General features: G+C 38.5%; 1 protein-coding gene across 1 annotated transcript in view; it reads right to left on the reverse strand.

Annotated features, from left to right (window-relative positions):
• SGCZ (sarcoglycan zeta) overlaps nt 1–20,273 on the reverse strand; it is a 675,263-nt gene that overhangs the window by 210,159 nt on the left and 444,831 nt on the right. The window contains exon 2 of the mRNA XM_028526929.2: nt 1,787–1,981. Within this exon, the coding sequence (XP_028382730.2) occupies nt 1,787–1,981 (195 nt within the window). The remainder of the gene's footprint in view (nt 1–1,786; nt 1,982–20,273) is intronic.

Here is a 20,273-nt window from a genome sequence, read left to right on the forward strand (position 1 = left end):
ACTTGGAGAAAACTCTGCTCTTTATTTCTTTTTAATTTTTTTTTAATTAAGGAAAGGAGGTTGGAAAACTGCTGTCAGCAACGGCAAGTTTGACGGATGGCTACGGCAGCGTAAAAGAGTCCGCAGGGTTATACACTGTGCCCCGACTAATGTGATAAATAAATCATTAACGAAGCTTGGACACCAGGAAGAGAAGGGAGGAGCAGAGATCAGAGGAACAGAAAGGCTTAGGGGTACAACTGCTGACATTTGTGCCCCAATACTTGCAAGTGTGTGTAGAGGGAAGAGCAGGGGATGGGACGGCGCCGACTCCTGAGACGAAGGAACGGTTCAGATGTATTACAGAGGGTCTCATGAAGCAGCAACTGGCCTAGTGGCCCTCAGTACCGCCTCCTGTCACCGGCAGGCGCACAGGCCTGGATCAATGACCCTGAACGGACATCCATGTCTAGGATGCAGTCATTTCTCAAGTAATTACTCAATCCTAGAACATATCGATTCCTGCCCATCCTTTCTGTCTTTCATTTCTTTTTTGATGAATGTCTTTCAAAAATCTGCGCTGTGTTGGATAAAATGAAACCCTTGCTCAGCTTGCAGCTCTCTGTGAGCATATGCTGCTGTACCATGATTTGCACACACATGGGTTTTCCTCTCTCAAAAGTCAGGCCGCCCGCCCTCTCAGGCCCCTCCTGCACGCAACCCCAGCGCCCTCCACTGTGGACAGATGGAGGCAGGCTCCCTTTCCCTACCGAGGCGGTGTTTAAAGCCAGAGACGGACGTTAGTCAAGTCAGAAAAAAACAAACAAAACTACTCTTTCTAAATCAATACATGGCAGAGGTTATCATTTTATTTTTGTTATGACATCCAATGCAGGAAGGTCAGTGAAGTTAAATGGCCCACTTTACACTTGCCCCTGAGGATGCAGAGTTTTAAAGAGTAACAGTGGTTTGGTCAGCAAGTGCGAGATACCTGCCTGGATGTGAAGCTATCTGTCTCTAAGTAAAAGTCAAAAAGTTTAAAGACAGAGTAGAGAAATGTGAGAATTTAAACAGGAAATATGTAATGAGCTAAGCTAGACTTTGCTGAAGCAGTTAGTTTTTCCAGATAAGTCATGCTACTAGGTTTATGGCACACATTCCAAATTCATCAGTAAATGATAAAATTGTCTTACTATGGTTAATTTTCATAAAAACTTGATTCAATTTCTGTTTTTTTTGCTTCTACTTATCACATCTATGCTCCAAAAGAATGAGATTACCATCTGACGGCAACTATACACGTTGGTTCACACAGCCCAGACCGAATCCTAAGGGTTAGACTTGATCATACGGTATGCTACATGGAAAGCAGGTATAGGGTGCCAAATGCTCTATACGCAGTATTTCAAAGGGACTTTTGATTTCTGACATTAATTTGTTGTAAAATATCACCTAATTTTACTGTGAAATGTCTGACTCATTTCTTAGGTTCCCAGGTAGAACGAGCAATCGTTCCTGTGTATTGGTTAAAAGTTTTCCAAATTTCTGATGAATCAATGCGCTGTGCTGTCTCATTATCTAGATTTCCCACACTTAGGTGGCAAGTAGTAATATTATATCAGAAGTGTTTCATGACTACATATATAGAATACACTCTTAAAACAGTATATGAAAGCCTTTGGAATTTCAAGACACATCAAATGTAAAACTTTAGATGAATAGCTTTCAACTAAAAAAGTAAAATGAAGTTGTATTGTCTTTGAACCAAAAAGCAATAGATGTGAAATAAATTCAGGGTGGTACTTACCACAGTGAAATTCATCACTTTCAATATCCATATGGTCATGGCTAAGTTAACTATCATGGTAACCAACAGCAGAAGGACAAAGAAGTATAAGCACCTCTTTCGCCATCCATAAATTCCCACTGGGTACAGTTGTGCATTCTCAGCCCTGGGTAGGTTATTCTGCTGTGTTGCTAGTATATACTGTTCTCGTGTCATCTGGGAAACAAAAAGGGGAAGAGAGAGAAAAGCATTCAAAATTAAAATCTACATTTTAAAAAGATTTTATTTATTTATTTTTAGAGAAGGGAAGGGAGGGAGAAAGAGAGAGAGAGAAACATCAATGTGTGCTTGCCTTTCACGTGACCCCCACTGGAAACGTGGCCTGCAACCCAGGCCTGTGCCCTGACTGGGAATCGAACCTGAGATGCTTTGGTTTGCAGCCCGAGCTCAATCCACTGAGCTAGGCCAGCTAGGGCAAAATCTACATATTTTTAATCAAAAGATACAACATACCTAAGAATAATGGGTATTGAGTGTTTAGATAATTATGGCTATGTAATTAAAATTAGTTAATTCATCTAATTAAAAATAGTTCAAATGTTACAAATTCCCTCAACATATTATCATTAGTGTTGTTTTTAGAGCTATTTAACTAGTTGCTATGTCTGTAAGATATATATTATTTTTAGCCACGTTTGCCTAACCATAACAGTAGCTATTTCTCTCAGGAGTCTCTCTCTCTGTGTGTACTTTTTTTTTTTTTGAAAAGCAAGAGATTCAGTAAACATACCCAATGCCTCTAACAATTTTGAAGAGCAAATTGGATAACAAAAGGCCAACAGAAAAAGATATCAAGAAAACATGAAAAAAGTGTTATTTAATGAAAGCTATTTTTATTACCTCACCTTAAAGATGAATTTAACATTATTACCTTATACACCATCTTCATCACAAAATACCTTAGAGCATATAAACTGCAAAGAGTTTTCTTTTAAAAAATCTTTATTTCTTACATCTCACAGATTGTTTTTCTCTGTCACAAAAGCTTTCAGTAGGTGTCACAGTGCAGGGCTGGTGCCGCCAAAGACGAATAACAGCATCTAACTCTACAACAGGGGTGTCAAACTCATTTTCGCCGGGGGCCACATCAGCCTCGCGGTTGCCTTCAAAGGGCCGAATGTAATTTTAGGACTGTGTAAATGTAACTACCCCTTAACTGTTAAGGAGTTGAAATTACATTCGGCCCTTTGAAGGCATCAGCGAGGCTGACATGGCCCCCGGCGAAAATGAGTTTGACACCCCTGCTCTAGAAGACTAAGCAAACAATCCTAAATTGGAAACTTTTAAAACCTTTGCCTAAAATATTATATGTTGATCCCTTTTCAAGTATTGAGCATATTCTAAAATATCTTGGTTGACATTATGAGATTTCTATAATTAATGCAGAAAATTGTTTCACTAAGTGGTATTGTTATTCTAAGGGAATCTACCAAACAAACCTACAATTTCAGAGATACTTATTTTCTCCGAACAGCCAAGTAGGTCTCATGAACAAGAGGAACATGATCACAATTTCCTGAGGAAAATAACATGTACTGAGATATTTCTCTGGCCTAGTCCTTTCTACCCCATCTGTAACATGAATTCAATACCCTCCAAAAACTTTCTTTGGAATTCCTTTGGATTTCAAGGTTGCATACACTCCTCCTGGCTACTTAAAGTAATTAGGACCATCTTTATCTTACTTTTGCAATTCTATTTCATACCATATTTCTCGCTGACAAAGCATTCATTAAAATCAAATAACTTCTAAAATATAATATTTCTTAGGTAATAGCAAGAAAGTCTTTATCTTCTTGGATCAAAATGATTATCAACATTCACAATAAGGTAAATGGACTTACTTATAACCCCTTGTAATTCAGGTGAGGGCTGATTTAAATTTGGACTTTGTACTTTCTATATGAAAAAGTATACTTTTAATCCTGATAATGTGAATAAAATTTTCAAGAAGATATTATGTGGTTAAATGAGAGATACATGGGAAAATAGAATTAGACCTTGTACAATTTTCAACATTTTTCTCCAAAAATATAGAAATCTGATTTTCAGAAAGGCCCATTTTGTTCAGTAAATTTAATAACACAGCAAATAGAGACTAGAAGGGAATGAAATATTCTGGAACGACCTTAACACAGTTCATCATTGATAACCTAACTTTGGGAAATTCTGGTGAAGTCTGCTGAGTGGATGGAATGGCGGAGATATTAACTAGAGTAGCAGAGACCATTCGTTATTACTCCCATACCTCATAGGAGGAGACAACGGTATAAAATACTGAGGCCAAAGAAATGTACTAATTATTGCAATCTAGCTGGCATTATTGTGTGTGTGTGTGTGTGTGTGTGTGTGTATTCATATTCTCAGCAGGGCATAGTAATTGAGACTCTAGGCAAAAGTGGTTCTTCACTTGCTAAAATATGTTCTTAGTGACAACTGTGTGCAGGTAAAGTTCAAGACTGTTACACTCATGAATTTCAGATACTTGGGGAAAACACAATAAATACATGGAAAAATAACATATCAAATAGTAGCCTACTCTGAAGGCCATAACACACATATTAATATAACAAATATAATAATATAAAATTAAAGATATTAATAAATACATTATGTAAATAATAAAATAAATAATATAATATATACATTATACAAGCAATATAACATTGAATAATGATAGAGTCTATGAAAATAATAGGCAAGGTAATATAATGGGACTCCTTTAAATGTGATAAAAATAGAACACCTCATAAACAGGGCACCTGAGACGAGACGGAAATGATGAAAGTCTTCTAAGAAGAAAGGTAAACAAAAAATCTTTGAGTATTTGAAGGCTTAATTAGAGTGGGCTGACTGGAAAATGAAAACGAAGTGCAGAGTGAGTTTATGGGCCATTTTCTGAGGGGGGAAGAGGAGCAAAAGTGGGATTTCCTACGAGAGTACAGGGTCTGCTGTTGGAGCATTAAACGGGGCCAGTGCATGTCCACACACAGGATATGAGACCGAGGACGGGAAGGAAATGAGGACTCTTAACCCCGGGCCAGCTGTCGAGGTGATGGAGCCGGGCTCCAGGGCTGCTGACTTGCACTCTCAGCAGTGTGGTGGTGGAGCAGCTAGAGACAACAACAAATTACCCCGGCATCTGGGTTCCACAAGTAAGGGTAACAAACAAGTTATAATTATTATAAACCAACGAGACCAATTCTAGACCTCATACACTAGAATTCTGACCTGGAGAATTGACATCGGCATATGCGAAGCTGACAGTAGCTGTGCTGTGGTTAAAGTTTACAGGTGCCCGATGGGGCGGCAGGTGGCACCGAGACTTACCTTCTCCACAGCACTCATTTTCATGTCCCCTCCGTTACCAGAGATTCGTTCCATCTGAATCTCAGTGTCTGACACCTAGAACGCCAGTATGTGAAAGTGCCGTCTTCTCCTTTCTGACTCCAACACCCTTTCCCCCTTTCAGTGAGGTTTTATTAGTTATTTTCTAGGATAGGGATGGAGAAAGGAGAGCGTGTGTGAATATAATCACACATGAGATCTTCCCAGATGGATAGGGAAAGCTAAAGAAAACTCCTCCTCTGCTACTATTTGTGAGAATAGGGGGAAAAAATAAGAGGTGAAGGAAGATTATAATGCATACATTTTAAAATTTTGTTGGTTAAACCTAAGAGCTGTTAATGCAATGCCCTGTTTCATGTTTCGGAAGGAAGAAATGTTGTGTGGAAGGATGGCTGAGTGACCACATCCCTGGTCTGTATCCTCGTGGTCCTAAAGGGGAGGGAATTTGAACAACTTTGAAATGGCAGCAAGCTGAGAAGTTTGGAGGTGAATTGTGGAGCACAGGATTTTTTAAGAAACAAGTTTTAGTAAGAATAGATTCTCCAGTTTTACGCAAAAGCTTGTGGATGTTTGAAAGTTAGTACGAACCAAGGTATTGAGAGCCTGCTACCTGCATCCAGATAATTTTACCACTAAATTGCCAATGTGATGACAAAGCTGTAACAAGAACCCAATTTTATACCAGAAGTGATATAATTCTATAATTGATTTTTAAAATGACATTTAACCACTTTTACAATACTACTTACATAAATACAGGATATAATGCAGAGATGTAAGCACAAAGACTGGAAGGAAGTAGTGAGTTACTTGTGATTTCACTCATGAACTTGATTCTTTATATTAAAATATAATTTGAGCATCTAATTTCTGCTTAGCCCTGCTCCCTGTGTTTCCTGTTATGGAAAATAAGGACATAAAAGAGAAGCATGTATCTCTGGAAAATGAGCTAGATGATTGGAAAAATTGATTTTATTTTCTGATCACGGAGCTAGCACTTGGCACACTTAAGCAGCAGTATGCGCCATCCTTGTGACCATAAAAATCGAATCTTGGCTCCAAAAGCCCTTAACCTTCTCACTGAGAGTAGCCATATTCTAGAAGAAGTGGTAAATCACATTATTTGTTCAGACAGGGGATGGAGCACATGAGACTAAAGGCAGTCTCCGATTTTCCAAATGGCCATCCCAGCCTGGTCCTTCCTTCTGTACTCCTAGGGTAACTCCCTTCGCTCTTTTCTGCCCCAGTATCCTCCACTCTCAAATGAATACTACGCTGACTTATGTAAGAGCAATATGGGAATAGAAAAGTGGGGTGTTAAAATGCCTTTTTTATTTTAAATGGTAAAAATACTCATTTTAAAATTGATCATCTACCCTTAGCTAATGGTTTCCTACTTAAATGCTGTGTAAGTATTTATACTGGAATATATTTAAAAATATGATTGAAATAAAAGTTTAAAACCAAAATGATTAAAGCGTCCAAATGACATGGGATGAACTTTAGACAGCGTAAAGGCTTTTTTTTCTGTTCTCTGAAAATGAGTCTCTAAACAGCTACTAATGTTGAGAGAGATTGAAAACAATGCGGCAAAGTCCACTTTCCGGGGCAATAGAGGCTTTCCCCTCTCTGTGGCATTTAATTCTCAAAGGCACGTTCCAACACGACTGTAGTTACAGCTTGCTATTTAAGAAAAATGCCTATTGGGAGTGGGTATTTTTTCCAGTTGGTTTATGGAAAGTGCTGTAATCAGGTTTTATAGCCTAGAAAAGAGGCAACCTAGGAACTGAATTTCAAGAATGATGAAAGATATTATCTGAGTCAAATGGGCTTCCTCTTGAGACAGGAAATGGAAGAGGATTCTAGCCAAGCCTGACAGAGAAAGGAACTGAAGAGGCATTAAAAAGGGACACATATTCCTAGACGATGAAACATTATATAAAAACATGGCCATTTAAAGAAAGATTTTTCAGTAACCCAGTAGTCACTCTGAGCTTATTTTACATACTTTGTGTGCTCAAAAATTCAGCATATTTATGCACAAAGTAATGCTTCAGTATTTAATTGAATGAAAGCTCAGTTGCAGTGTTTGATCTTTACTAAGGCACGTACTTCAAGTTGGGTTCCTGACACAGAAGGAACTCAGTGCTCAGATCCTCTCCTGTAATATTAATAGAACAACTTAACCACGAAAGCTGTTTTGAAGGAGGTAAAGAAGTCTTTTGCCCACTCAGAGGAGCATCAGCTCCGAGAGAGGACACAACACACACGATCCTGAGGACCACACGCACTGAGACTGCGAGCAGGGTGAGGCCAATAGCAAGCGCTGTTGCACGCGCACAGCAGGGGAAAGGAACCATCTTTAAGGAAAAACAAATCTGCCAGAAACACAGCTGGGGTGCCTCACTGGGGAAGTGGAAAACCCACACTATTCAAAGGAATAAAGAGCAAAAGGAAAACATGTTTAAGGAAAAATGATAACAAAAAGAATCAGAGAAAGACTAAGGATTATTGGATTTTAACAGCAAGTAGAAAAACTCTATGAGAACAAGGAGGGTAGAGGGTATGGCTTCCAGGGTCTTGATGATTCACTGAAAAATGTCACTGTTTGAAAAAATTTGCAAACAAATTTAAAAATTTGTTACACTATTGAAAGTCATTTTTCCCTCTTTGACAAACTTAGTAACATTTTATCAGATTAATTTAAATCATCTATAGTGTAGTCAAATTTGCCTTGATATAAATTTTTCTAAGGTGTAAGAAACTGCTAAAAAAGGTGTTGTTTTTGGTTATCTTATTTTTGAGAGATGAGGAGAATAGAAGATTCGTAAATAATATATTTTAACATAGAATTTTCTGCTTTCAAGGAGTTAAAGGGAGACGACCTTGTAAAGATCAACCTCATCAAGCCAAAGCAAGTTTTTTTTCTCCTAGCATAACTGTATGTTGACTACCTGAATGAAGACAGCCAGGAGTGTCACCAACCAGGGAGGTCTGGCTCATGTCATAGAAGAACAGACTGGAAACTGACATCACACCCAGACACGCTTTGTCACAGCCTATCATGCCTCTCATCCCTTCTTCCAGGGCCCATTCACCTCTCCCAAATACCATTTACTCTCCCACAAGAGGCCTACATCTCCCCTTCCCTTTTCTTTTAAAAATGGTATTTAAACGTGAATTTTAAGTCAACTCAAGGAGTTACTCATTTTTCTTGTGTATCTTTCACACGTATGTTAGATATGTATGTTCATAAACTTTGCTTTTTCCTCGTAATCGGTCCTTTATTACAGGGCCCTCAGCCAAGAACTCAAAAGGGTGGACGCAATTATTTTTCCTCCCCTGCACAGTGAACACCTGTCGGCGGGGCAGAAAACCAGCTGGCTGCACAGAGCGTGCTGTTGTGTTTCTGTCTGACCACCTCCTCTCCTCCTCCGTGCGGTGAACAAAGTGCTTTCTCCAAAGCTTCACAAAGAATTGTTTCACTTCTGGGAATATATCCTAAGAACCCTGAAACACTAATCAGAATATATGCATCCCTATGTCTTGGCGCTGTTATTTACAATAGCCAAGGTCTGGAAACGGCCCAAGTGCCCAAGTGTCAAGTAGAGGAGTGGATAAAAAAGCTGTGGTGCACTTATGCAATGGAATACCATGCAGCCGTAACAAATAAGGAACTTTTACCTTTTGAGACAGCATGGATGGACCTGGAGATTATTATGCAAAATGAAATAAGCCAGTCAGAGTAAGACAAATACCATATAATCTCACTTATATGTGGAACGTAATAAAGAAAATTAACTGATGAACAAAATAGAAACACAAGCATGGAGACATGGAACAGACTGACAGCTGTCAGAGGGGAGAGGTTGAATGAGAGATGAGTTAGAGATCAGCCAAAGACCACACATACATGACCCACATGCACAGAGAGCTGCGTGGTAACAGCCAGAGGGAAGGGGGGAGGGTTGGGGCAGAGGTGAGCAGACTGGGGGAGGGGGGCGGAGAGGACATCTGTGATAGTGTCAACAATAAAAATATTAAAAAAAGACTTGTTTCCAAATTCTAACAATGTATAAATTGTTTCCTGATTGCATTTAACAAAATTATTTATTTTGTAAAAATGCATTCTCTTCAGAGTTCTGGAAAGGTGTATTCCAGGCCACAATACTTAATTTAGGCTTCTACCTGGTGATCTATAAGGGCCTTGGTCATATTACAAATTGGAGAGCATTGTAAATTGTGTTTAACTAGTTTAATAGTACCTGTCTTACCATCAAGAAACAGCACAGATAGGGATTTTAACCAGATGAATATAAAACAAACATAACAATATGTCAACTGCTGGTTCTAAGAATAACTGACAATATTAGTAGACAATACCATCCTTTATTTATGTATTTATTTAGGCATTATATATGTACATATTCATTTCGTTTCTTTCTTACATATTGCACATAGCAGTTTAAAAATATGTTGGAATGAACAGGAAAAGGAACAAAAATAAAAATCACTTAGTTGTTTAAAACACATAAAACTCTTCTTGGAATAAGCAAAAATTCACATATTAAAACTCATTTGAAACATTATACAGATATAACGATAAACTACACAGTGTTTATTCACTAGATTATTTCCATGATGCAGTATTAGGGTGCAATTACATTAATGCACGTTCTAGTGCCATCTGCAGAATTTTGCATTTTAACAGTAGTTCAGTGCTCCCTCCCAGACGGGTAGTTTTACAGTACGTTGGTGCTCCCTCCCTGACAGATATGTTTATTACCAGCTCTGTTTGGTTATACCCCAAACTAAAAGGCTAAGTGCTCCTATTTGACCTGAAAATGAAGAAACAGGAAGTAATTCATTTTTATTCATAGCCATTGAAATTATTTTCTACAACAAAATAAAAAAGAATCCCTTTCCATTAAAAAGGAACAGTGCATTTAACACCGACTGATCTTTCATTCAAAGGGAAGAAAGGGAATTTAATAATGATAATAGCAAATGAGTGCATGGAGATTTTCATGTACCATACATTAATGCCACCCAAGTGTTAAGTTATTTAGTCCTGACCACAATCCAGACAGGGAAGATGTTATTATCATCCTTTTAAAAAATCAGTTAAAGAAAATAAGCCTGGAGAGTTAGGACATTTCCTCAAGAGCCACCAGGGGCAGGAGTTAGCAAGGGCAAGAAATGCAAAAAGCACCTTCCGAACCCTGGACCCTCTCTCTTAGCTGGACAGACCCTGCACTGTCGACGGGCCACAGTCAGCCCTTTTCCTTCTCACGAGTTACCTCGCTTATTTATCGACAACACTCTATAAAGGTGAGCCTTAAAAGTCTCACTTTAATAATTAACAATCTGAAACTCGAAACAGCCAACATATTTAAAGTCCCATAAAATAAGTAAAGAATTTGTTTCTAGGTTCAGGCCTGCAGATTCACATGGGAGATGTTATTGATGTTTTCCTTTCCTTAACCATGTTTGACGACTTTCCAAACAAATATTCACTAACTGCCTAGTACAAAGCATTTTAAATACATTTAAATATAGACTACACTGCCTCTAAAATCCATAGACAATTAGGCAAGTGAATATAATCAGTGCTTCTCCTAATGTGAGATTTGTATCACTGGTAGTAAGGCCATTGTTTTAAGTGACAAGGGTAATAATTTCAGATGGTTCATCAACACAATATTAAACATTTTTTATTCATATAAAGGGAAGTCTCTCCTTTTGTGTTTGTTTCCAAGCTTTCTTAGCATGTCATATAGAAAGTCCGTTTCATGCTAGTAGGCATCTTCTTAAATCCTAACCAACCCTCAAAAAAAATACTATTAGAGAAGTTTTCAGCCAAGCATTATCTTTCTAGTTAAGATGGAATAACTTTATTTTGTTTTCGTTGTATTTATATTTCCTGTTACCTTGTGGTGGGCGAAACTGGCCATATGCTTCCTGTTATCTTCTGGCAGACAGAACTGCTTTCCAATTTCCTACATCAATCTGAAACTTCGTTTAAACACAGATTTATTTAAGTAGCAGTGGCGAGTTAATGTAAAGAATAATATTCAGTGTCACAGGTTTGATTCCCAGTCAGGGTACATGCCTGAGTTGCAGGCCATGACCCCCAGCAACCGCACACTGATGTTTCTCTCTCTCTCCCCCCTTCCCTCTCTAAAAATAAATAAATAAAATCTTTTAAAACAGAATAATATTCAACAAACAGCATGCTGGCATGCTATGTGAATGTGGGGAAAATTGTGAGGTTGTAGGAAGTGGTTAATGTTCGGATGACCCCATAAACAGGAAAAGAGTTTTCTAACGAGGCTGTCACAAATTAAAAGGGCCAACTCTGCGTGAGTGAGGTCCCTTGGCTGTAGGAACTGAGTAGACATGGATGTCTGCATGGAAGTTCACGCTGAGGATCCACACATATATTGTAGGGAGGACTAGGGAGGCGCTTAGTTCTTGAAGCTCCAAGAAGCCCTGAGTTTTCCAGCAACAGCCCTCCATCTTGATAAATTCCATGTGAGTGGAGATGCTCTAGAAATTTGATGGAGGGAACAATCACTCTCTGGATAAGTTATCAGGTGGCTTTGCAGAAGCATTTGATGCCAGCTCCATATAGTCTTTCACATTTTAATAAATAGAGAGGAAGCCAGGATGGCGGCACTCCAGGCAAAGAAAAAGCAAGAGAACAGGAATGCAACACTTGTCAACCATATTGAAGAAACTTGAGCTACACAAGAAAGAAAATATGACAATAACTTCTTGAGAACAATATGTTCTTGAGAACATACAAAACACATGAGAAATTTAAAGTTATTAAGAGAGACAGTGGTTTATAGTTACATTTATAGAAAATAATTTTGTTTCCTCAGGATGAAGGTATACCCATATCAATGCACTGAATTATTTTTCCAATTTTGAATCACAGTGAACTTATTTTGTTTCAAAATGGAAATGAACTCATATTAATAAGTGAAGAGTAGGGAAAACAGTTTGAAGGAGTAAAAGCAGTGTTCAGCTTACCTGATATCAATATTTATCATAAAGTTATATTCAATGAGTGTGGCACTAATGCAGGGGGAGTCAAGTTAACCACCAGAATCTAATAGAAATTCCAGAAATGGACTAACATATATTATAAATTTGAAGTTACTGAGATTACCAATTCTTGGGAAAAATATGGCAAAACTGTTACTGTTGATGTTTGCCTAGGTATTGAGAAGGGGAACAAAAAGGACCTAATAAGGTGGGGAGCATAAGCCTGATCGCTAGACAGGAAGCTACAGCTCCATACCCCAGGGGTTACGGCACTTCTCTGCTAAGGGGGTGAACACTCCTCCCTCCCCACTTCCAGCACCAGATTGCCAGGTGGGAGCAGGGGAAGGCAGGCACCTGTGCAATAGAAGTTCAAAGCTGCAGGAAGAGGTGCTTGCCCAAAGAGGCCTGCCAGTCTAGCCTGGGCAAAGAAGGGATTGGTTGAGAGGTAAATCTATCTAAAGTCTGAGGAGGAAGCCTGGGAAGTTGATTGGTTTTTGTGAAAGGGCACCTGATCAGTCCCCAACCCAAGCAAACACAATCCCAGAGGAACAAAGAATCTGTCTCTCAATCTCTCTCTCTCTCTTCACTCTCTCCCTGTCCCCCGCCCTCTCCCCCACCTCCATAACTGGTGATGGACTCTGTTCTTCATTCATGCACTCTCCTCCTGGAAGCACATGATCACAGGAGTCTAGCAGCTACAGGCCCAAAGCAGACAGTACAGGCTCCAAAAGGACTCAGCTCTCTCACTCTCTTGCCCCCCCAGGAACACGCTCACCCTAAGGACTCACACATTCTCTCTCCAAGGCCTGTGGACAGCAGCCACGTGAGCTGCACCATGAGAGCAGCCAGGAACAAGCCTAACTACCAAGATAAGGAATGACACTACTTAGCAGTCACCTGCAGGCTCCAAAGGGCTGAAATTTAATATCAAGCAGAAACTCTGGACACTGGCTTTTGTGTTGGCCTTGCTGAAGACATGGTTGGATGTCTTCCATGGACAGAGGCATGGGGCATTGGAACCCAGGGGGCAGCTTCTATTTCCACACAAATAAACCATCTTGCCACCCCACCATCTCTGGTTCACGGGTCCTTGGAATGCTTTCCTTATGATCATGTGCAAGAACCTAATTTCCACCCACAACACAGCAGTGATTCTCAAAAGCATTAGTAGGAAAATGAATTGGTATTTCACCTGGGAGAGCAAGTAAAAATATCTGTGAAGCTGAAGATGTACAGCCTCTCCTCATGGAATTTCCCCACATATGTGCATACTACAGAAACCCCAGTATTACAAACCATTTCAAATGGTGTTTTGTTATACTGAAATGCTGGGAAAATATCTCACAAATGACTGCCCATAGGGGAATGCATATGTAAATGTGGCTTATTTAAAGAGTAGAATATCATAGATAATTAAAATGAATTATGTCTACACATATTAAAATCCATAGATCACAAAAAATACAATATTAAATGACAAAAACAATCCTCCTCCAATATGGACACACACATATATTTACACCCACATATAATTTTTGCTCACATGCAAATCAGTAAAAATATTGAAAAATCTGTTGAAAGCAGCACATAAACCTATACTAGGATGGTTTTTAGCTCCTGGTATAGATTTACTCTATCCTGTAAGTGAACTTGGACATGAGATTTGTGTTCTAGGTTCTTTTTCTGTAAAAGGAAGTTGATGAAAATCTGCCCAGGATGTGTTTTAAGCCATTTATGCCTGTATATTGAAAATGTATAGACAGATATAAAGCTAAAAAAAAGGATGAGAGAAAAATAGTCAGAGGACAAATTTGTGTATCGTTGCTCCATGAGGAAAATTTATCCTGAGCTGAACCTCCGTGAAGGAAATGAACATCTTGACATTGGTAATTAAGGCGAGACGATAACCAAGGACCCAGGCACTGCATAACACAGGGCACTGGTGGAGTCGGATGGGGGCCATGCGGCAAGAGTAAGAGTTAAGGATAAGGTGGTTGAAGTGATTTTTAGGAATGGAACATTCATTATCCATCTACAAGCAAGAAAATTGACAAAATTGAACTTGAATGGACTTCTTTTAGGAACTTAGTTTTATGTCCCTGAGCTGGGTGCCAGCAGACCATCTCCTGCAAACAGCGATGTGAAGATGACAGCTTAAAGCCCGAGAAGTGCTTTCTGGCAACTACTTTTTACAGTCTTTTTAATTTAACAGGTTAGAGAGCGAGGGGACACAGACCAGCACGATATTCTCAGACAGACTTGAACCTCAGCATTCTAAATGTGAGCACAAGCAGTGGCTGCACAGTGCAATGCAGTGTCCTCTACTTTGGAATGTGGCACAAATGAGACCATTGTGACCCTCTTGGTGTAAGGACATGTGAAGGATGGCAAGTGCTGTACTGTTCCTCCTTATTAGATCACCTTCCTTATTAGACCATCTGAGAGAGTATTCATCTGAGGAGTCATTACTCAGAAAGCTTCCATGAAACGAGGCAACAAGAATGTACATACTTTAGATTTAGTGTATGAAAAATATTTTAAATAATGCTTTAAAAATAAACCTTGATATCAAAATGGTAATATGTGTTTTGATTAAAATTTCCAATTGCCAAAACAGTTATTTAAATGAGGTTTACATGATTAAATTCATACTAAAGGCCTGAAAATCATGCTAAGTGCATTTAAGAATTAGTAATTAATTGAACAAAGAAGGCTATTGTGCTATCTGGACCTAGTAGCCACTCAATATAAATAGATAAATTTTTCTAAAAAGATTCACCACTATTCTTCTGTTTCCATACAGAAACATCATATATGTTACAATTTTTTTATCTTACTTATCTTCAACATTATCAAAGTGACTCTACAACTCATTATTTTCTGCACATTAAAACTAGAAAGAAATAAAAGAAACCCCATTCTCAACACAGTTTATCAGTGTAGTTTGTCCCCTTTTACCAGCCCCTCCTTATTTCCCACACCCCCAGGCCCTGGCCACCTTCCCGTTTCTGTGCACTAATAATTTTCACTCTCTGGTGTCTATTTTAGGCACAGTGACCTCGGTGTGAACCACAACAAACTGTACAGTGTGGAACGGGACTGGGAAATGATGACAGGCCTTCACAATCCTTGCACTTAACCTTTCACACTTAAACTCCACCTTGAACACTGATACTATTTTGACTAAAATGGGAAGGGGATATATACTTTAGAAACACACACTCAGACATGGTGACATAAAGAAAACTGATGACAAATAAAACTCACTTAGAGTCACCAGGTGACTCCAGCAGGTGTCAACCCCACCTTGCCAGTCCCCTCTGCAGCCCCTTAAATTCCAGGTCACTCCGAGAACTCCAAAGTGCATGCCAGGAAGGGAGGGGGCATTCATGTCCTCTCCCACTACCAGCAAGTCCACCAGCTCCAGGGCCTGAGCCCCCCTCTGCCTCCCCGCTTGGCCAACAACCCCTCAGGTTTGGGTCTGACTACAGCACAGTATCACATTTTCTCTGACCATGCAACCAGATAACAAAACAAAATTATTGTAGAATCTCAATGCAAAGGAAACTTATTATCACTCTGCTCAAAAGTAGTTAGGAAGACTTAGAAAGCGTGAATGTAATTCAATTAGTTAACGTTAATAGGTATGTGTTAAAATAGTGGACTTTTAGGAAACATGGTGAGCTCCATTTTGGTAAATTCAGCAATAAATGAGGAGGTGGATAATTCTACTTTTAGTGATTTTGTTTTCGAAAAGATTCATGGATAAAGGTGAAGAAGAGAGGGGTCACTGGCACACAAAAGAAAATTCCTCATTTATAAGAGTCCAGCATATGCATGAAGAATTTATCTCTCTGTATACAAATAGGATATGCAAAACATAATTGTTACTAAATAATATCCCATTTATAATTTGCCATTTTAAATACTTTTTATAGTTGAATTTCTACCTCTTTTTTCACAATTTTTATTTCTTACTCTATCATATACTTTAGGATCTAGGACAGGTATACTATCCATGTTTTTACAACAAACTCACAACTATCAACAACTGAACCTAAAGAAACAGAAATAAAAACTAAGCAAACAACTAGAACAGGAACAAAAATCACAGAAATGGAGATCACATGCAGGGTTATCAGTGGGGAGAAGAGAGAGGGGAGAATGGGGGGACAAGGTACAGGGGAGAAGAAGCAGAATAGGTAGGTAGAAAATAGACCAGGGGAGGTTAAGAATAGTATAGGAAATGGAGAAGCCATAGAACTTATATGTACAACCCATGGGCAAGAACTATACGGTGGAGGATGTTGGAGGGTGAGGGGGGCAGTGCAGGAAGGAGGGTGATCAAGGGACGAAAAAATTGGGACAACTGTAATAGCGTAATCAATAAAATATACTTTATTTTTTAAAGGTTTTATTTATTTTTTAGAGAGGGAAGGGAGGGAGAAAGAGAGGGAGAGAAACATCAGTGTGTGGTTGCCTCTTGCCTGCCCCCTACTGGGGACCTGGCCCGCAACTCAGGTATGCACCCTACCTAGACTGGGAATCAAACTAGCAACCCTTTGATTTGTTGGCGGGCACCCAAGCACTGAGCCATACCAGCCAGGGCTAAAATATACTTTAAAAAATAAAAGCAAAAAAGTTATCCACATTTAATATTTACAATTAAATGATCTTTGCCTCTGTTTTTACCTCTATCAATATCATTATTTACACATAGCAAGCTCACAGAAAATGTTTAAATAATTTATTTTGGTTTGCTCACTAGCAACAGAAAGAGCAAGGAAAGTGTTTAGAACTTAGGCCAACGCATCATTTTTTATTTATATGTTATCAGCTAAAGTGTCAACAACCAATGTCACCCAAGCCATCTCAAGTGTGGAGTGCATTATGGAATGAGAGACCCCATCAGAATCCAAAGGAGTTTGTTTGTACATGGTTACATATTTAGAAAAGAAAGACAAAAACGGTACATGTATGTAAATTAACAAATGTTTAAAATGGAGAATCTTATCAGAATTGCACATTTTCATCATTCTTTTCCAATTCCATGCTCACCCAATGACGCACACCCTATGCCCTTAACAGTACAGTAGGCACAGTGTCTTGCACATCTTTTAAATCCAATGATGTTCCCAAGCTCTTGCTTTGGGTATTTGCTGAATTAATTCAGCAAATACTTGACATTATTAAACTTAATAAAACTTCTGTTAAATAATATCATATGTGGCATTATGAAAATGTGCAGTTTTCTGAGAAAAATAGATTTCTAGCAATTACTTACTACAATCATATCCTATACACTAATTGTGTTAAATTGCCCCAGTACTCTGTTTCTAAGACAGTTGGATTAATGAGGACTCTGGCAAAGGAAATTAGTTGAGACTTGGGGATTGGCTAACAGTGACATATGGTAATATAATAAATACATGGATTTTATGTCCATAGGCCATATTTTTCTCTTGATTTCTTTCTGTATAGTTAATTTAGGTCCAGTTCCATATCTAGACAGATAGACTAAAAAATTCTTTCCATGTTCCCCTGCATCTAAGCAGATGTTGCATATGCCAGAGAGTGATGTGGATTAAGATGGGTAGTTTTGTTCCACTGAGTACCTGGCTGTCTACAGAAGTGACTGAAGGTGCGGTTCGCTGTGAGTGCTTCTGAAGCACACCAGGTCTACTTGGCCGAAGCCTTATTCACATGTGGCCTGTCTCACAGACTATGAGGAAAAGGGCCTGAAGAAGAATAGCCGAATAGAAAATCACAAATACAGAATGCAAGAGCAGCCAAATAGTGAAATGGAAAAACAATAGGAAAAGAATTTGAAAGGCAACAGTTTACAAAAACAGAAATATCATCCCAACCATCAAAATACTTTTTTAAAGATTTTATTTTACTTATTTTTAGAGAGGGAAGGGAGGGAGATAGAGAGAGGGAGAGAGAGAGAGAGAGAGAGAGAGAGGGAGACAGAGAGAGAGAGAGAGAGAGAGAGAGAGGGAGAGAGAGAGAGAGAGAGAGAGAGAGGGAGACAGAGAGAGAGAGAGAGAGAGAGAGAGAGAGACATCAATGTGCGGTTGCTGGGGATTATGGCCTGTGACCCAGGCACATACCCTGGCTGGGAATCGAACCTGGGACACTTTGGTTTCCAGCCCGCGCTCAATCCACTGAGCTACGCCAGCCAGGGCTCAAAATATTTTTAATAGTAATAATAAAATGTCATAGATTTAGTGCTAATTGCAATTACGATTTTTATGCATCTGAGCAAGTTTCAAGAAAACCATTTTGAAAATTTTAAACAAACAATACTTTAAATGAAAGATCATTATAATAGAAACTTTCTTTTTTATTTTTTAAAAGATTTTTTATAGTTTATTTATTTTTAGAGAGGGAAGGGAGGGAGACAGAGAGAGAGAGAGAGAGAAACATCAATGTGCGGTTGCTGGGGGTTATGGCCTGCAACCCATGCATGTACCCTGGCTGGGAATCGAACCTGGGACACTTTGATTCCCAGCCTGCACTCAATCCACTGAGCTATACCAGCCAGGGCTTGTAATAGAAACTTTCAAAAGCACTAAAAGTTAATGTATAGGTAAGAGATTGTAAGGCTATTCATTGTCATTAAAATCATTCTTATAATAATTATTTGAAGAAAAACTTTTACCAGAAATATTTAGAGGATAATGGTAGTATATATAAATAAATACACACATAGATAAACTGACAAATAAAATAAAATTAATAGGCTGTAGAAATAAAACCATATTTATACAGAGAAAAATTAAGTAGTAAAACATTGTATCTTAAATCAGAGGTACATTTATCAATATATGGACTAGAATAAATTTTGGAAAAATGTGCTGGTAAGTAATTTTCTTTACAGTTCACATGAAAGATGCTTTAAAGAAGCTGTGGGAGTTGTTTAACAGAGGGACTGGCTACATCACATGTGGCCACTCTGATCAATCTGTGGTAGCTGCCTGGAGAGACGGATGGAAGGGCTTCCCCCAGTCTCTGGTGGGAAGGCATACAATGATCAATTACTATACAGCAGGCAGACTCATTTAAACACAATTTGCCCATGTTTATGTTCCTTTCTATGTTTAGCAAAAGTTTGACATTAACACTGTAATTTCAAAAGGAAATGTCTTGCTTGAGAATCATATCTCCTGCACCACACTGACATATGACCCTGTGAGATACTCTCCTTTAAAAGAGTGAAATTCTTAAGCTAGGGAATGAATTGTCTCATCCGTTTGTTGTTTTTTCCCCACAGTGCTCAGTGTTCATTACTGACTGAATATTTTCTAATCCAAGTCCATAATAAATGTCCAAAGTCCACATCATGGGGCAATACACTCATGGGAAGAGCAGAGAGTAAACTATATTAGTTTTAGGAAACAAAATAGAATCACTCATGTTTTGCATAATGTTGCATCAGAGTCTGGATGGCTTTACCAAGGGTTATTATTCATTATTACAGAAAAAAATGCAAACTACTTCCTACAATTCTCCAAACTGTCCATTCTGCCAGAACACTCTGAGAAAAGGGAAGAGGATGTTAAGACAAAGGAAACAAACAGAAATTAGTGAACAAAAAACAAAACTAGAGTGTACTGCTTCCAAAAAATCTTTACTCTGGCTGGTTTTTATATACATAATTACAAAGGAAGTGTGTGTATACACATACAGATATAGACACATATACACATATACTGATATATAGTCATATCTTTTAGGGCCTCTCATTTAGATAAAACTCTCCTGAAAGTCACTGTACTCTTTAATAATTCCAGGGAGATGAAAAAGTGTTCAGTGATTAATTTGTTAAATATTTTTAAAGGAAAAATTTCAACTATTCATCAATAAGCATTCTTATCACCTGTATTCAATTATTTCTTAAGATATTTAAATTTTTTAAATATTTTACTTATTTATTTTTAGAGAACAGGGAAGGGAAGGAGAAAGAGAGAAAAACGTTAATGTGTGGTTGCCTCTCATGTGCCCCCTACTGGGCACCTGACCTGCAACTCAGGCATGTGCCCTA

Source organism: Phyllostomus discolor, chromosome 11 (genome assembly GCF_004126475.2).
Source record: "Phyllostomus discolor isolate MPI-MPIP mPhyDis1 chromosome 11, mPhyDis1.pri.v3, whole genome shotgun sequence".
Taxonomy (NCBI): Eukaryota; Metazoa; Chordata; class Mammalia; order Chiroptera; family Phyllostomidae; genus Phyllostomus; species Phyllostomus discolor.